This window comes from Sprattus sprattus, assembly GCF_963457725.1.
Source record: "Sprattus sprattus genome assembly, chromosome: 17".
In the NCBI taxonomy this organism is placed as follows: domain Eukaryota; kingdom Metazoa; phylum Chordata; class Actinopteri; order Clupeiformes; family Clupeidae; genus Sprattus; species Sprattus sprattus.
Genome location: NC_137915.1, coordinates 4,461,888 through 4,479,387, shown reverse-complemented (window position 1 = coordinate 4,479,387; position 17,500 = coordinate 4,461,888). Strand labels below are relative to the sequence as shown.

At 47.9% G+C, this 17,500-nt stretch overlaps 1 protein-coding gene across 3 annotated transcripts in view; it reads right to left on the bottom strand.

The window, feature by feature from the left end:
* Positions 1-17,500, bottom strand: part of dnajc13 (DnaJ heat shock protein family (Hsp40) member C13) — a 59,078-nt gene that overhangs the window by 19,395 nt on the left and 22,183 nt on the right. For 2 of the 3 annotated variants that reach the window (XM_080855689.1, XM_080855691.1), the window contains exons 6-31: positions 17,372-17,500; positions 16,757-16,963; positions 15,338-15,433; positions 14,440-14,531; positions 12,822-12,988; positions 12,363-12,442; positions 11,923-12,092; positions 11,513-11,545; positions 10,375-10,474; positions 9,901-10,008; positions 9,544-9,699; positions 8,604-8,660; positions 8,100-8,221; positions 7,681-7,756; positions 6,788-6,883; positions 6,551-6,691; positions 4,848-4,865; positions 4,163-4,245; positions 3,628-3,781; positions 3,164-3,267; positions 2,434-2,593; positions 2,192-2,254; positions 1,823-1,924; positions 1,492-1,596; positions 785-987; positions 281-365 (exon numbers count right to left, since the gene is read on the bottom strand). The exon at positions 17,372-17,500 is cut by the window's right edge and continues 72 nt beyond it. In XM_080855689.1, coding sequence (XP_080711815.1) covers positions 281-365; positions 785-987; positions 1,492-1,596; positions 1,823-1,924; positions 2,192-2,254; positions 2,434-2,593; positions 3,164-3,267; positions 3,628-3,781; positions 4,163-4,245; positions 4,848-4,865; positions 6,551-6,691; positions 6,788-6,883; positions 7,681-7,756; positions 8,100-8,221; positions 8,604-8,660; positions 9,544-9,699; positions 9,901-10,008; positions 10,375-10,474; positions 11,513-11,545; positions 11,923-12,092; positions 12,363-12,442; positions 12,822-12,988; positions 14,440-14,531; positions 15,338-15,433; positions 16,757-16,963; positions 17,372-17,500 — 2,907 coding nt within the window. The remainder of the gene's footprint in view (positions 1-280; positions 366-784; positions 988-1,491; positions 1,597-1,822; positions 1,925-2,191; positions 2,255-2,433; positions 2,594-3,163; positions 3,268-3,627; positions 3,782-4,162; positions 4,246-4,847; positions 4,866-6,550; positions 6,692-6,787; positions 6,884-7,680; positions 7,757-8,099; positions 8,222-8,603; positions 8,661-9,543; positions 9,700-9,900; positions 10,009-10,374; positions 10,475-11,512; positions 11,546-11,922; positions 12,093-12,362; positions 12,443-12,821; positions 12,989-14,439; positions 14,532-15,337; positions 15,434-16,756; positions 16,964-17,371) is intronic. The other variant, XM_080855690.1, reaches the window with a different exon arrangement.

Genomic DNA, 17,500 nt, shown 5'->3' with positions numbered 1-17,500 from the left:
TGTATTTGCTGTAAAGCACTTTGAGCTGCATTCATTTGCATGAAAGGTACTATATGAATAAAGTTTTATTATTATTATTATTATAACAATGAACGCACCAGAGAGCACTTCAACAAGCTTTATCACGCAGAAAAAAAAGACACCCAGGTCATGTACAGGCTTTCTTGTCTTTCTTTTTTCTCTCCAAAGAGGCTTGTTTGTATACTCATGTCTAATGTTGCAATAGCTTTGAACTTGAACTGCACTGAATGGGAGTGTATGGGGGTGTGCTGATGCTCACCTGTACGATGTGAGGCAAGCAGGTGTTGTCGGTGATCAGGCGCTTGACTCTGGGCAACGGCCTGATGATGGCGTTATCCTGGTCCCTACAAAGGGGCGGGAGAGGAGTTATGACACAGGGTCCATTTCATACACGAGGACTTCATGGGGCGTACTTGTATGTATTTATGTGTGTCTGTGGATGTGTGTGTGTGTGTGTGTGTGTGTGTGTGTGTGTGTGTGTGTGTGTGTGTGTGTCTAGGATAGGAAGGAAAAGACACTGAAACTGAATGTTTGAGGGACCGTGTATGTCAGTAACCAGAGCAGATTTTTATATGTATGGTGCTGTTGCTGATAGAAGTATTAAAAGGGACACAGTTACTTATTGCCATCTCTCACACACACAGATTGCTGTGAGTGTGAGAGCGAGCGAGCGAGCGAGCGTGTGTGTGTGTGTGTGTGTGTGTGTGTGTGTGTGTGTGTGTGTGTGTGTGTGTGTGTGTGTGTGTGTGTGTGTGTGATGTACCTGCTGGGGTAGTAGGAGCACATGGTGATGAGCATGTTGAGGATGAGCGTGGCCAGGTCGCTCTCGTTCATCACGGCCTGCCCCGTGGCCAGCAGGCACCACTTCAGCTGTGGGATGGCCTGCAGGGGGCGCCACCCGTCCATGCCCTGCGCCCAGCACCGCGTCTTGGCCGTCAGCGTGCCCGTGTTCCAGAACTCCTGCATCTAACGAGGCAGGCCGAGGAACAAGATCGTTAGTGTAGCTCTGTCAGTTATCGGACAGCACAAACATCGGCCATTCTGTTAAATAATCACAATGCTCAGTTTAATAATGGATTAACAATTGATATGCTCAGTTTAATAATGGATTAACAATTGATATGCTCAGTTTAATAATGGATTAACAATTGATATGCTCAGTTAAATAATGGGTTAACATGACAACGCAAACGTTTGCCGATAACACACGCCGTCCGATAATTAACACCGTTACGATAGTATTTTACAGAGATGAGAAGAAGATTTACATGGACATAACATTGTGAATTTGAAATTTTCACTGGCTGTATCTTAAGGTAAGCTTTACAAAAATCTTTATGGGCTTCAAAGGTACTAATGAAAAAGTCTTGGATGTTATTGAAGTTTGCGAGTGTGTGTGTGTGTGTGTGTGTGTGAGAGTGTGCGTGTGCGTGTGCGTGTGTGTGTGTGTGTGTGCGTGGGGTGGCTTACTTCTTCAAAGCTGAAAGGACCTCTCCTTTCTTTGTCTGCGTTCCCAAAGTACCATTCCTTCTCACTCTCTCTCTTCATGTCTGGAGCAGCTTCAATGACGTTAGTCTGACAGAACACACACACACACACACACACACACACACACACACACAGGTAAGCACATAAAAGACACACTCACACAAGTACTGAAGCAACAAAAAAACAACAAAGACAAGCTAATATCAAAGCAAACATCTGACATGTATGGACTCTCACACACACACACACACACACACAAAGACACACACACACACACACAAAGACACACACACACACACACAAAGACACACACCTGCAGGGGCACAGTGGCTCTGCTAGTGTGCAGGTGTGCGAGGGTAAGCAGGTCCACCAGGATCCGCACGCCATTGGAGTCCATCACCTCCTTCACATTTTTCTGACAGAAGGGCAAGAAAAGTGATGAGAAGAGCAGAGAAGAGTGCAAGTGTGTGTGTGTGTCTGTGTGTGTGTGCGTGCATGTGTGTGCGTGTATGTGTGTACGTGTGTGTGTGTGTGCGTGCGTGTATGTGTGCGTGTGCGTGTGCATGAGCGTGTGCGTGTATGTGTGTACGTGAGTGTGCGTGTGAGTGTGTGTGTGTGTGTGTGTGTGTGTGTGTGTGTGTGTGTGCGTGCGTGTGTGTGTGTGTGTGCTCATCATCCTCACCTTGTTCAGAATTAGTTTGTTGAGGAACAGGATAAGCCTGTCTCTTTCTAGTTTATCAGTACACTGTTGAGAAATCAGAGAGCAAGACTTGAGACTGAGATTGCTGCAGCGTGTTGTCTACAGTATTTTACATTTATATTAACTCTGTAATAGTGTAACAGATTGTTCAGTATATAGACAAAGAACTGACATAAATATAAACGTTGAACTAACATTGTTGCCATACGGTTTGAGGTACTTACCCGGTCCAGCATGCCCACGATATATTTGGTGTCAGTGAAAGGTCCAATCTCCTCACAGCACTTGCCGTAGACTATGGTCAGGGCCTGCAGACACAGGCACTTCATGGTGACTTTGGGGGTCAGCAGGAAACGGTGGTAGAGTTCATTAAAGAACTCATACCTGAGGAGGGAGAGAGACAGAAAGTTAAATAAACAAACAAACAAACAAACAAACATACAAACAAACATACAAACAAAATCTCTCAGGAGTCTACACTTCAGTATGAATATAATTAGCATTAAGATGGAGATATATTACTACCCAGCTCATGCATAATAACGAGGACACAGCACAGTATTCTCTCGTAATGACTTGTTATCTTCTAATTAAGTATATACACAAATTATTCCATGCATCTTAATGTGATATTCCAACTCAGCGTGCCAGGCATAATGCATTGAAGTGTGAGGAGCGGTAACATACTAGGCATTTAATGAGGCTTCTTTCAAACTAATAAGAGAAGAGAACTCTATGATGATCTAAATCACACATCATCTCTTATGAATGAACCCGATCTGTGGGGTTCCTTTGAGCAGGAGTGACATGAGTCCTAGAGAGGAAATGGGGTTCCTTTGAGGAGGATTAAGATGAGTCCTAGGGGAGTCCTACTGGAAATGGGGTTCCTTTGAGTCCTAGATGAAATGGGGTTCCTTTGAGGAATAAGATGAGTCCTAGAGAGGAAATGCTTACGATCTCTTGATGGCTCCACTCTCCTCATTCTCATCCTCCTCCAAGAGTAGCCGAAGGTAGTAATCACCGATCCGTATCTCATCCGAAAGGCACTCGTACTTCACCTGAACACACACACGCACACACGCACACACACACACACACACACACTTTTAGAATCTATAGTGCACTGCTAACTGTTAAAGCTTCAATTGGTTGATCAATTCATGTTATTTGCAGATAAGAGCACTACGTAAATGTAATATCTTACTGATCTTATGACACACATCTTCTAAAGCCATTAACCAACTGGAGGTCCTCATAAATGCATTGCCTCTCCTTAAGCTGTAAGTGTCCATACAGGCCTAACTTAGCTAAGCTAACCGCGCCGCACTCTCTTCTGTACAGGTCTAACTAAGCTAAGCTAACCGTAAGCGTCTATACAGGCCTAACTAAGCTAAGCTAACAGCACTGTCCTCACTGACCTCGAACTCCTGATGGTTCCAGGAGATGACGCTGGCGTTGCCCAGCTCGCGGTCCACGCCGAAGGCACGCATCTCGCCCTCCAGGGCGTCCCGCAGCTCCTCACGCGTCTTCAGGTTCCAGATGAGGTTGGGGCGTGCGTGGTCGTTCTGAAACCTGGAGCACACACACACACACACACACACACACACGCACACGCACACACGCACACGCAGGGCAGGAAGTCGGTGAGTGTGATGAAAGGAGAGCCAGAAATAGACAGTTTGCTTAAAGAGTAGGGGTGCGAATCTCTTGGCACCTCACGATTCGATTCTATAAAATGATCGATGCATCTCAATTTTCTCTCAAATCTGAGTTTGCCACTTCAAAATCAACAGATAAATGACCTTCTCTATTTTTTACTTTACTAAAACTTTCTATGAACAATGCAAGAATCGATAAAGCTTGCATTTCAGCACAATATGGATGTAAAACAATTTTTTTTTTTTAAATGTAATAAAGCGTCTTCAAAAACAGGAAGCCATTTGGAAAGAGCACCTGTAGTAGAAGAGCTCCCAGTTGGATTCGATCTTGATCCTCTGCCTTCTCTTCCGGAGGATGACTGGTTTTTGGTTGGGGTTCTGGCGGGAGAAATCAAACATTCACATTATTTAAGCTTGGAGGTGCACATTTCCCAACTGGTCCAGTGAGGCAAAACACCTACATGCTACTGGAAAAGGTTAAAGGTTATCACCGTGAGGCTAAGGAGGGAATGGCGACCATTTAATTGAACACCAGGACACACACAGAAACACCATAGAAGGGGACACCAACACAAGCACCAACATAAATAAATAAATAAATATATATATATATAAATATAAATAAAATAAAATAAATAAAACATCAGACAAAGCCTAGGTTCTCAACCTGGATGGGCAAATTGATGCACTCATCATCAAAACACAACCACTACATTTAACGTTAAAATGTACTGACAATGAAATTCATACTGTTGAGGGTTGTTTTTTTATTGACGGTAAATGGCAATGGCACAAACACACAACATGTACACACACACACACACACACACACACACACACACACACACTAATATGGCACCCCAAACCCTGTGTTACATGACATCTACACAAGTGTGATGTTTAGAGAGGGGAAAGGCGTGTGATAGTAAAGAGAGGAGGACCCTTGATTGGTCAGATTAACACTTTTTCTCATTACTCACCAGGTTATTCCTGTCCTGCTGCATTGATTGACAGCAGAAACCACAAATGGGAGAAAGGGGAGATGGGAGAGGGGGCGGGGCGGGGGCAAAGACAACACAGAGAGGTTATTGGTCCTGTGGTCAGACAACCATGCTGATCTTGAACAGGGTAGTGTGGAGAGTCACGACTAGTGGAGACGAACTCACTCAAAAACACAAACAAGTCAGATTTATAATCGCAACACAATGAAATACTAAACTGATTTTTCACTGATATTTCACTGATTTTTTCACTGATTTTTCTACAGGGCATTTCTGTGGCGGGTTGCACTAGCGTGAAATAGCGTATATTGGCATGAATCTGTGGTGAGTTTGATGGCGTAAAAAAAGGCAGAAAGAAAATCACGAGAAGTGTTGCTCATTGGAGATCAGAAGAATGCACAACTTCACACAGAAACACACACAAACACCCCCCCTCCCCCCACGGAGAATTGACCATTTCACCGATTGTCAGCGCATAAGACAAGCCCCCATTATGTCCAATTTTCATGTGTGTGATCTCATCCTTAATGTGTCCTTTAAGTTAATTTGACAATGTGGCGATTGGTTATAATTGGCTTAGCAGTGACTCTAAATCCAAGCTCTCTGTCACTTAAATAGCGAACCGTGTCACAATATTACATTTGATTCCCATTGCTCTGACAGTGCATTAACTCCCTTAACCGAGCACCCGCTAGATTATCTTTAATCCCTAACAGCAGGGCGGGTGTCTGTGGCAGACGGCTGGTGAGAACACACACGCATGTCTGGGAGCACTGCAAAGGCATGCTCACACACACACACACACACACACACACACACACACACACACACGAGACAATGCTGCAGTGGTCGTTTACTACTTCTATGGATTGATCAGGGTTATCAATGACTGATAACTGACCGACTGTCTTTCTGATTGACAAAGCGTGCATATGAAACAATAAGGATAGACCCAATATATCTCTCCGATCACCGTGATAGTACAAATGTTTCTGCAGAATGAATCTGATTACAATGCTAATCCAACACTCCAAGCACAGGACCGCTCCTCATAAGTGCACTTATGAACACATGTGATGGCTGCGACTCAGTAGGAGTAGGACGTTCATCTCAGATGTTTCTGGACCATTCATTTGCTGAATAAATTAATGGAAGAGACTCTTTGGTCAAGATTCAGGACCAAATGCAGACATTTAAGCTGAATACGCCGAAAAAAAGAAAAGAGGATTTAGAGACATGGCAAGGCCAGACCCCTCACCCCAACAGCAGGGCATCGGGCGGCTTTAAAAGGAAGCCTCTCAGACAAGCACACAGCAAGCATCAGTCTTGGAAGAGGCCCTCAGGTATGCATACACACATGCATCAGAGGCCTTGTTAATATGCTCTGCACTCCCAGAAGGAATCTCTCAGATTAAAGCCAACCCAGAGAAGTCGTGTGGAGAAGCTGCTTGCAAAAAAAAAAAAAAAACCCAGCAAACTCTCAAAGCAGCTCATCAGCATGAGGACAGGGCAGTGCAGGGCAGTGCAGCACCCCTGGCGACCACCAGAGGGCGCAGGAGCGCAGCTGTTCAAGAGGCTGTTGATGCCACAAGCTCTAAGCACATAGAGTGGCTGCTGTCGGCAGGCAACAAAAGCGAGGGATGAGGAGGAATAATGAAACGGAGGGGTGAAGGGACGCTCACCTCTTTCTGAGCGATGCCCATCTTGTCCCGCCAGTGCATGAGCACAATGTCAGCCTTCTCCTTGGCGAACTTCTCCACCTCTTTAGCTGCTTTGCCAGCCACCCTCTGCCAATCGGGCACCTTGTTGCGCCCGTACTGGTCCTGCAGATGACAAACACACACACTCAAGGCCACGGAAACAGAGACCCCCAGCTCGGGTTATATCTTGTATGAGCATGACGAAAATGAAATGGCTACCGTGGCTATTTTCACGTTATCGCGGATGTGCATACGATCAACGTCTTTCTCCGGGACTGGGTCCGAGCTGTCCAGGTACGCCAGTAAACCTGTGGGCTGAGAGAGAGAGAGAGAGAGAGAGAGAGAGACAGACAGAGAGAGAGAGAGAAAGAAAGAGAGAGAGAAACGGATGAATATGGACTTAATTATTAAAGAGACAATGAAGAATAGGACACTTCAACCACTTGTGGGGGAATCAAACATCCCTATGGGAGAAAAGTAACAAGCTCTGCTTCTCGAGAAAACCACAGCCTTTCCCTACACCAGAGCCTCCACACAGACGTCGGCCAGCTGCCTGCAAATGCTTCTCATTTAGACCTTAACCTCCGGCCACCAGGGCTGCAGCCACAGGTCACTGATCAGAGGGAGGAGGCCATCTTGGATCCAGCCATTAGGGCTGCAGCCTCAGGTCACTGATCAGAGGGAGGAGGCCATCTTGGATCCAGCCATTAGGGCTGCAGCCTCAGGCCACTGATCAGAGGGAGGAGGCCATCTTGGATCCAGCCATTAGGGCTGCAGCCTCAGGCCACTGATCAGAGGGAGGCGGCCATCTTGGATCCAGCCATTAGGGCTGCAGCCTCAGGCCACTGATCAGAGGGAGGCGGCCATCTTGGATCCAGCCATTAGGGCTGCAGCCTCAGGCCACTGATCAGAGGGAGGCGGCCATCTTGGATCCAGCCATTAGGGCTGCAGCCTCAGGCCACTGATCAGAGGGAGGCGGCCATCTTGGATCCAGCCATTAGGGCTGCAGCCTCAGGCCACTGATCAGAGGGAGGCGGCCATCTTGGATCCAGCCATCAGGGCTGCAACCTCAGGCCACTGATCAGAGGGAGGAGGCCATCTTGGATCCTTACCAGAATACGCTTCAGGAGGTTCATGGCAGTTGGGTTCTCCGCTGTCCACAGGCCAACCAGGTGACGACTCAGTTGTCTGCATGTCAGAGACAAGGTGATGAGTTAGTGAGTGTGTGTGTGTGTCGGTCACTGTCACTGTGTGTCTGTGTGTCTGTGTGTGTGTGTGTGTGTGTGTGTGTGTGTGTGTGTGTGTGTGTGTGTGTGTAACCACGAGCGTTAGGGTTAGTCATGTTGTCGAATGCTGTTTATGTGAGTGCATGGACATTAATTAGTGCTGTCGAAGTTTAAAAGCACTGTTTTTGGTAAATGAAAACATTGTTCAACTAACACAATAAAGCTGAACAAACTCCATGCCAGTGGAGTCCCTCTGGGTTTACCCATCTGTGCTGTGCCCTGGTGTGTGTGTGTGTGCGCCGCACCTGTTGGTCAGCATCCTCTGGTCGGAGCTGATGGTGAACATGGCCGTGTGCAGGTGGCGGGGTAGAGCTCCTTCACTCAAGGCCAGGTCCTGCATCTTAGTGGCGATCTCCTTATCCCCCTCCTGAAACACACACACACACACACACACACACACACACACACACACACACACACACACACACACACACACACACACACACACCCTTTTAACACAACCAGGATTCATCCGCAAAAAAAAATCTAGAACCTTCTAGAAGCCCAAACACTGAGATCTACCATGTGTGACTTGTGTGAAAGTGGTGATATTACCTGTAGTATTGCTTGTGTAGTTAGCTACTTACAATATTCCCAAGTGCAATATTACAAAGCATATCAAATTCACCACCGGCTGTGTTAAATACTCACCCAAGCTGTCTCTCTATTTTCAGTTAGATTTCACTTTTACTTAGGTGCACTGTACGTAGTGTATGGAAGTGTAGCAGTATATTCTACCGTGCCCTCACCTCAATAATGGCTTTCATGACCAGGCCCGCCCCCTTTACGATGGCCATGGAAGGATGCTGGGGGGGGGAACACAATCAGATGTCACTGCATGACATCATCACTCAACCACACATATCATCATTCAGAAGAGGACCCAGTGAACACACAATGAGTTCTCATTCAGAACAGTGAACACAGAGTGAGTTCTCATTCAGAACAGTGAACACAGAGTGAGTTCTCATTCAGAACAGTGAACAGAGAGTGAGTTCTCATTCAGAACAGTGAACACAGAGTGAGTTCTTATTCAGAACAGTGAACACAGAGTGAGTTCTCATTCAGAACAGTGAACACAGAGTGAGTTCTCATTCAGAACAGTGAACAGAGAGTGAGTTCTCATTCAGAACAGTGAACAGAGAGTGAGTTCTTATTCAGAACAGTGAACACAGAGTGAGTTCTTATTCAGAACAGTGAACACAGAGTGAGTTCTCATTCAGAACAGTGAACACAGAGTGAGTTCTCATTCAGAACAGTGAACAGAGAGTGAGTTCTCATTCAGAACAGTGAACACAGAGTGAGTTCTTATTCAGAACAGTGAACACAGAGTGAGTTCTCATTCAGAACAGTGAACAGAGAGTGAGTTCTCATTCAGAACAGTGAACAGAGAGTGAGTTCTCATTCAGAACAGTGAACAGAGAGTGAGTTCTCATTCAGAACAGTGAACACAGACTGAGTTCTCATTCAGAACTGTCACAGAGTGAGTTCTCATTCAGAAGTCTTCAGTTGTCACCACCTGCTCACTAGTTGCATAAATGTGATCAAACACACCAGTCACGCAAGCCATTCACTTCATCTTTTACTTTTCTCTTGCAAGCATAAACGCACACGCGCACGCGCACACACATACATACAAACATGCACGCACATGCACCCATGCGCGCACACACACACACACACACACACCTGGAAGAGTTTGAAGAGTGTGCGTCCGTTGGAGGCCACCATCTCCAGCAGCATGTCAAACTGCTGGCCCTCAGTGGTCTCGCTGTAGGGCGCACAGAGGGCAAAGGTCAGGAAGTCCAGGAGAGAACTGATGACCAGAGCACCTGTGCCGTGATCCTGAGCCAGAGTGGGGGGTGGGGTGGGGAAGAGAACAAAAATGGGTGTTTAACAAATTAAGCAACATTTACCTAAATTTTAGATCATGAAAATGACCTGCTTTTTTTAACATTTGCATTTAACAGCTAATGAGTCCAGGCCACAACTGCCTTTTTCTCACTAAAGAAATGGAGTCTCTTATCTCATCATCAGCACACTCACCACATTGCTGATGAACTTCTCCAGGAGATTTTCCAGAAACTTCTTGGAGGAGAGCAGGGAGGCTTTGTTCAGTTGCTCCTGCCGTAGGTCATAGTCATCGTGCATGGGCTGCAGAAGCATGGGGCAGACGTCAGACCGTGCTTATGCATGGAGCGGGGGGTGAGGGGCTGTGGTTGTGTGTGTGTGTGTGTGTGTGTGTGTGTGTGTGTGTGTGTGTGTGTGTGTGTGTGTGTGTGTGTGTGTATTGCAGTTCATGTTTGTGTTGGACTTACACACATAAGTGCAGAGAGCATGTCTATGGCAGTGTTAGGGTTTGTATGCATGCTTGTGTGTGTGTGTGTGTGTGTGTGTGTTGGACTTACATACATAAGCGCACAGAGCATGTCTATGGCAGGGTTAAGGTTTGTATGCATGCTTGTGTGTGTGTGTGTATGCATGTTTGTGTGTGTGTGTGTGTGTGTGTGTATGACTTACACACATAAGTGCACAGAGCATGTCTATGGCAGCATGGGTTACTCCGTTGTTGTTTCTTTTCAAGGCCTTCACGGTCTTCACGCCAAGTTTCTCCCGAAATCTGTCACACACAAGAGGAATACACAGTCATATCAGAACAAGGAAGTATTAAATGTGTTAAAGTATTGTTTACCAACAAACCCCCCTCCCCGCCCCACATATACCAAACGCTAATTAACTAATTAACCCCACATACACAGCAAATACTAATTAACTCATTAACTCCACTAAGCACACAACAAGGAAGCCAGAGTCTGTGAGCACACTGTAGACGAAGGGAATGCCAGTGAGCACACACACACACACACACACACACACACACACACACACACACACACACACACACACACACACACACACACACACACACACACACAGCCTGTCACTGCTGCCAGAGTACACATATCAAGTGAAATGAGTGGACTGAGAGGTCTCAACAGGAGAGAGTCTTTCCCTCATGTGTGGGATCTGAGGAATCGCTCATAATCATTCATCTCAGTGTGCCTGGGGGCATAAGAGATGAAGAGAGACGAGGAGGAGGAGGAGGAGGAGGAGGAGGAGGAGGAGAGAAAGACATGGCAGGATGGAGTGATGAAGAGGAACAGGCGGAATGAAAGTGCGAGGGAAGCACAGGGGAGTCACAGACAGAGACGGTTGTGATGTGTAATGGATAATGATGGCTATCATGGATGAATGAATGAATGAATGAATGAATGAATGAATGAATGAATGAATGGATATATGGATGAATGGATGAATGAATGAATGAATGAATGAATGAATGAATGAATGAATGAATGAATGAATATCCTTAATTGACTGATATGGGCTTAAGCAATTACAGACAGACAAATGTCAGATTAGAGTGATGCAGACAGAAAAACAGGGGAAGAGATTGGGAGAGAGACGGAGGAGACAGATAGACAGACAGACAGAAGAAGAGATTGGGAGAGAGACGGAGGAGACAGATAGACAGACAGACAGAAGAAGAGATTGGGAGAGAGACGGAGGAGACAGATAGACAGACAGACAGAAGAAGAGATTGGGAGAGACGGAGATAGACAAACAGGTACACTGAGATGCATGGGCTCATATTTACGTTCGATGCTCCGGCCCAGACACCTGACCAGACCTTGGAATGACAGAGCAGTCAGTTACGGAGAAGCCAACACACAGCACACACACAGACACACACAACACACACACACACAACACACACACACACACACACACACACACACACACACACACACACACAACACACAGCACACGCACACACAGTGGGAAGAGGGAAGGGGATGTAAAGGAGATGGAGAGTGTGTGAAAAAAAAAAAAAAAAAAACGACATGAGTGGGAAAGTTTAAGATAGCAAAGAAACAATCAAAGGCTGAGGAGTGTGTGAGTGTGAGTGTGAGTGCGCGAGTGTGTGTGTGTGTGTGCGCGTGTGTAAAAGGTATATTAGCAGGGTAGGAGGTAGAGGGAGACGGGCGGTCTCCGGTGGAGCCTCACCGGGGCAGCTGGGTGAAGGCCTGGAAGCCGGCCTTGGAGGCCACGAGGCGCCGCAGGGCCTGGAACTGGCTCTCCACCTCGGCGTTGGGCCCCGTCATCTCAGCCTCCTGGGACAGGAGAGCCAGGATGGCGTTGTTGATCAGCTTCTCCTTGTTCTCCGAGAACAGGCCCTGCAGCCAGTCGGCAGGGAGGGGACAACCAAAGGGTTCATTAAGAAAAGAAAAGGGTCATTGATTTAAGGGCTAATTATTGGATATCACATGAAGCAAATTGAAACGTGCGATTAAAATCTGTACCAGGAAATTATACAAATATGAAAAAAGGAAGAAAATAAAAAAAAAACACCATTCCATTCCTCAGCATACATATACATTCTCTACGACATCACACACACGCATGCACGCACGCACGCACGCACGCACGCACACACACACACTTACGTCTTGGGTGACGGCGTGCAGCACTCCGCTGTAAGAGATGTTGGCGTTAAATCTGAACACAGCGTCTGCAAAGTTCCCATCTGAGGATGACAAACCATGTTAGATCAGCTTGAGCTTGGCCGAGCACACATCATGCCCACGTCATGCCGTGCCCACATCATGCCTGCCCTGCCCTGCCCACATCAAGCCTAACCCTGCCTACATCATGCCCCACCCACATCATGCCCGCCCCGCCCTGCCCACATCAAGCCTGCACTGCCCACAGCATGCCCACATTATGCCCTGCCCACATCAAGCCCACCCTGCCCACATCAAGCCCACCCTGCCTACATCAAGCCCACCCTGCCTACATCATGCCCTGTCCTGCCACACATCATGCCCTGCCCTGCCCTCATCATGCCTGCCCTTTCTCCATCATGCCTGCCCTGGCATCACGGAGGGCTGGGAAAGGAGACTCACTCGGGGGGGCGGCCAGAAACTTGAGGTGCAGGCTCTCCACCTCCTCGTCCACGGGCATGCTGAGCAGGCCCCAGCGCTGGCCCCGCCTCGTGGGGGCCATCTTCACACACACGTCCCGGTTCCCCGACGCACGCACCCCGTCCAGCAGGCTCGCCATCAAAGAGTCCCTGCGCAGGAGAGAGAGAGTAGAGCACAGGGTGAAGGGTAGGAAGAGAGAGAAGAGAGAGAAGAGCACAGGGTGAAGGGAGAGAGAGAGAAGAGCACAGGGTGAAGGGAGAGAGAGAGAAGAGAGAGAAGAGCACAGGGTGAAGGGAGAGAGAGAGAGAAGAGAGAGAAGAGCACAGGGTGAAGGGAGAGAGAGAGAAGAGAGAGAAGAGCACAGGGTGAAGGGAGAGAGAGAGAGAAGAGCACAGGGTGAAGGGAGAGAGAGAGAAGAGCACAGGGTGAAGGGAGAGAGAGAGAAGAGCACAGGGTGAAGGGAGAGAGAGAGAAGAGCACAGGGTGAAGGGAGAGAGAGAGAGAAGAGAGAGAAGAGCACAGGGTGAAGGGAGAGAGAGAGAAGAGCACAGGGTGAAGGGAGAGAGAGAGAGAAGAGAGAGAAGAGCACAGGGTGAAGGGAGAGAGAGAGAGAAGAGAGAGAAGAGCACAGGGTGAAGGGAGAGAGAGAGAAGAGCACAGGGTGAAGGGAGAGAGAGAGAGAAGAGAGAGAAGAGCACAGGGTGAAGGGAGAGAGAGAGAGAAGAGAGAGAAGAGCACAGGGTGAAGGGAGAGAGAGAGAAGAGCACAGGGTGAAGGGAGAGAGAGAGAAGAGCACAGGGTGAAGGGAGAGAGAGAAGAGCACAGGGTGAAGGGAGAGAGAGAGAGAAGAGCACAGGGTGAAGGGAGAGAGAGAGAAGAGAGAGAAGAGCACAGGGTGAAGGGAGAGAGAGAGAAGAGAGAGAAGAGCACAGGGTGAAGGGAGAGAGAGAGAAGAGCACAGGGTGAAGGGAGAGAGAGAGAAGAGCACAGGGTGAAGGGAGAGAGAGAGAAGAGAGAGAGAGAAGAGCACAGGGTGAAGGGAGAGAGAGAGAGAAGAGCACAGGGTGAAGGGAGAGAGAGAGAAGAGAGAGAGAGAAGAGCACAGGGTGAAGGGAGAGAGAGAGAGAAGAGCACAGGGTGAAGGGAGAGAGAGAGAAGAGCACAGGGTGAAGGGAGAGAGAGAGAGAAGAGCACAGGGTGAAGGGAGAGAGAGAGAGAAGAGCACAGGGTGAAGGGAGACAGAGAGAAGAGAGAGAGAGAAGAGCACAGGGTGAAGGGAGAGAGAGAAGAGCACAGGGTGAAGGGAGAGAGAGAGAGAAGAGCACAGGGTGAAGGGAGAGAGAGAGAAGAGCACAGGGTGAAGGGTAGGAAGAGAATGAGACACAGAAAAAAGGTGGGAACAGATAGAGGTGAGAGATTGAAAAAGTGTTGTGAGGGAACATTAAATTGGATATGCAAATGCAAAATCCAAGAAAACAGGAGTGAGACAATTGTGTATATCAGATAGACAAGTGTGTATATCTTTTGGCATATATGTGTATCAATGTGTGTCTGATCTGTTAATGTGTGTGTGTGTGTGTGAGTGTTAGTGTGTGTGTACCTTTCTGTGGAGCAGTACTTGCGGATCTGTCCTCGGATGAACTCCACGTAGAACACCTGAGGGTTGTCTTCATCGCAGACCAGCGCAAACACCTGCAGACGCACCACACGCCCAGCAGGGGGAGAAATTACAGCCCATCGCTTCATTCTGTCATTTCACACACTGCCCCGGTCTGTTTACCCACCCGTGCACACACACACACACACACACACACACACACACACACACACACACACACACACACACACACACACACACACACACACACACACACACACACACACACACACACACACACACACACACACACACACACACACACACACACACACACACACACACACACACGTTCTGGCAGGTCCCTATTATTACTGCATTACGGATTTTCATTTGAAAGCACATTTTTGTGGTTTCATTTTGGTTGCTTGGCGTCTCCAGCCATGAAGGTATTATATTAACAGCCTAATGCATTCTGCATGTCCTTGTAGTTCCCCTTCAAGAATACTACTTTATTACTGCCTTCCAACCATGATCCGGTGTGCACATGTATGATGTGTGAGTAGTGCCCGTAACTACTAGAGTACAGGGGGAACATGTCCTACAGGAACATATTGAACTGACCAGGCAGGTCTGACTTTAAGGTTACAGATGGTCATTCAGTGGTCTTTCAACAATTGCATTTACATTTGCATTTAGTCATTTAGCAGACGCTTTTATCCAAAGCGACTTACAAGGATGTATGCACATTTTACATCTACACTGATGGCACACTGCACATCAGGAGCAATTAGGGGTTCAGTGTCTTGCTCAAGGATGCTTCGACAGGGAATCAAACTAGCAACCTTCTGATTACTGAACGACTTCTCTACCTCCTGTACCACTGTCGCCCCCAACATACCTCTTCAAAGGGCTTGACGGTGACGATGTTGTAAGAGGCAGGGTCTCTTTCCACAAGGCATGTCTCTGTGAGGGCTAGGATCCTCTTGATGGGCTCCTGAGAAGGACAAACAGAGCTGAGGCCATCAGCGCTAATGAAAACAGGCACAGTCCCAAAACTGCACTGTCACAACACCAGTCACGGAACTGACAGCAGAGGTCAGCGCCAGAGCAAAGAGGACAGAGATGGAGTCAGACAGAGAGATGGAGTGAGACAGAGAGATGGAGTGAGACAGAGAGAGACTGCGGAAAGCAAGGCATTCAGAAGGGTACGGACTGAGAACAGAAGGAGAGAGAGAGATGTTCTTCAACATGTTATTTCAAACTACAATTTCAACAAGAAGAGAGAGAAAGGAAAGAAATGTTTTCCAACATGTTATTTGAAACTATAATTTCAGTAGGAGAGTACAACAGCGAAAGAAACTTCATCCGGTGGAGGGGCGCTCTCTTCACACTCTAACTACTCTTTGCCGCTGCAAATAAGCTAATGAAACTGTAAAAAAGGATGATAACTGATTACAAACTGTGCCAATAGCAGGGAAAATTGAACATTTCCTGTCTACCTGAGAGGCTACACAGTAGCCAGCCATTGAGTGTCCAGCGTTGCCATTGAGCGTCAGCCACTGGCAGAACTTTCCCTTAAAAATCAACTGAACCTGCGACCCAGTAGAGATGAACCACTCTGAGGCCTCTCTGTCTCTCACCATGTGTCGAGGGGAGATCTTCTGTACCATGAACCCTAACCCTAACCCTAACCCTGCGACCCAGAAGAGATGAACCACTCTGAGGCCTATCTGTCTCTCACCATGTGTCGAGGGGAGATCTTCTGTACCATGAACCCTAACCCTTAACCCTGCGACCCAGAAGAGATGAACCACTCTGAGGCCTCTCTGTCTCTCACCATGTGTCGAGGGGAGATCTTCTGTACCATGAACCCTAACCCTAACCCTAAGACCCAGAAGAGATGAACCACTCTGAGGCCTCTCTGTTTCTCACCATGTGTCGAGGGGAGATCTTCTGTACCATGAACCCTAACCCTTAACCCTGCGACCCAGAAGAGATGAACCACTCTGAGGCCTCTCTGTTTCTCACCATGTGTCGAGGGGAGATCTTCTGTACCATGAACCCTAACCCTAACCTTAAACCTGCGACCCAGAAGAGATGAACCACTCTGAGGCCTCTCTGTCTCTCACCATGTGTCGAGGGGAGATCTTCTGTACCATGAACCCTAACCTTAACCCTGCGACCCAGTAGAGATGAACCACTCTGAGGCCTCTCTGTCTCTCACCATGTGTCGAGGGGAGATCTTCTGCACCATGAACCCTAACCCTAACCCTGCCCCAGAAGAGATGAACCACTCTGAGGCCTCTCTGTCTCTCACCATGTGTCGAGGGGAGATCTTCTGCACCACGAACTCGGCCAGCGAGGTGATGCACTCGTCCGAGCCGTACTTGCCCAGGCGCTCGCCGACAAAGCCGTCGAACGTGAGCGGATCCTTGCGCAGCCGTAGCGTGATGCCGATGTAGTTGCCGGCATGTTCGATGGCACTGCGGATGATCTCGTCGCGGTTCTCCGACGCGTACAGGTGCTGTGGGGGGAGATACAAGTTATCATTTATGGCTGTGATTGGTCTGTGGGATTGAGCTTGTGTCTGTGATTGGTCTGTGGGATTGAGCTCATGTCTGTGATTGGTCTGGGGGATTGAGCTCATGTCTGTGATTGGTCTGTGGGATTGAGCTCATGTCTGTGATTGGTCTGTGGGATTGAGATCATGTCTGTGATTGGTCTGTGGGATTGAGCTCATGTCTGTGATTGGTCTGTGTTACATTTACTTTCATTAGACAGGAGGCCACTGGTTCCACATTCGCAAAATTCATAAGATGTTGGACGGAACACTCCACAGAAATACCCTACATACATACATAAACAAACACATACACAAACACACAAACACACACACACACACACACACACACACACACACACACACTCTTACCAGCCTGCTGAAGCCGCCGTAGAGGATACAGAAGCCGCCCTGGTAGTCCGAGACCTCTGCAAAGCCCTCTACAGACCGGTAGTCGTAGGAAGAGATCACTCGATTGGTCTGGGGGTCGATCTGGTCGAT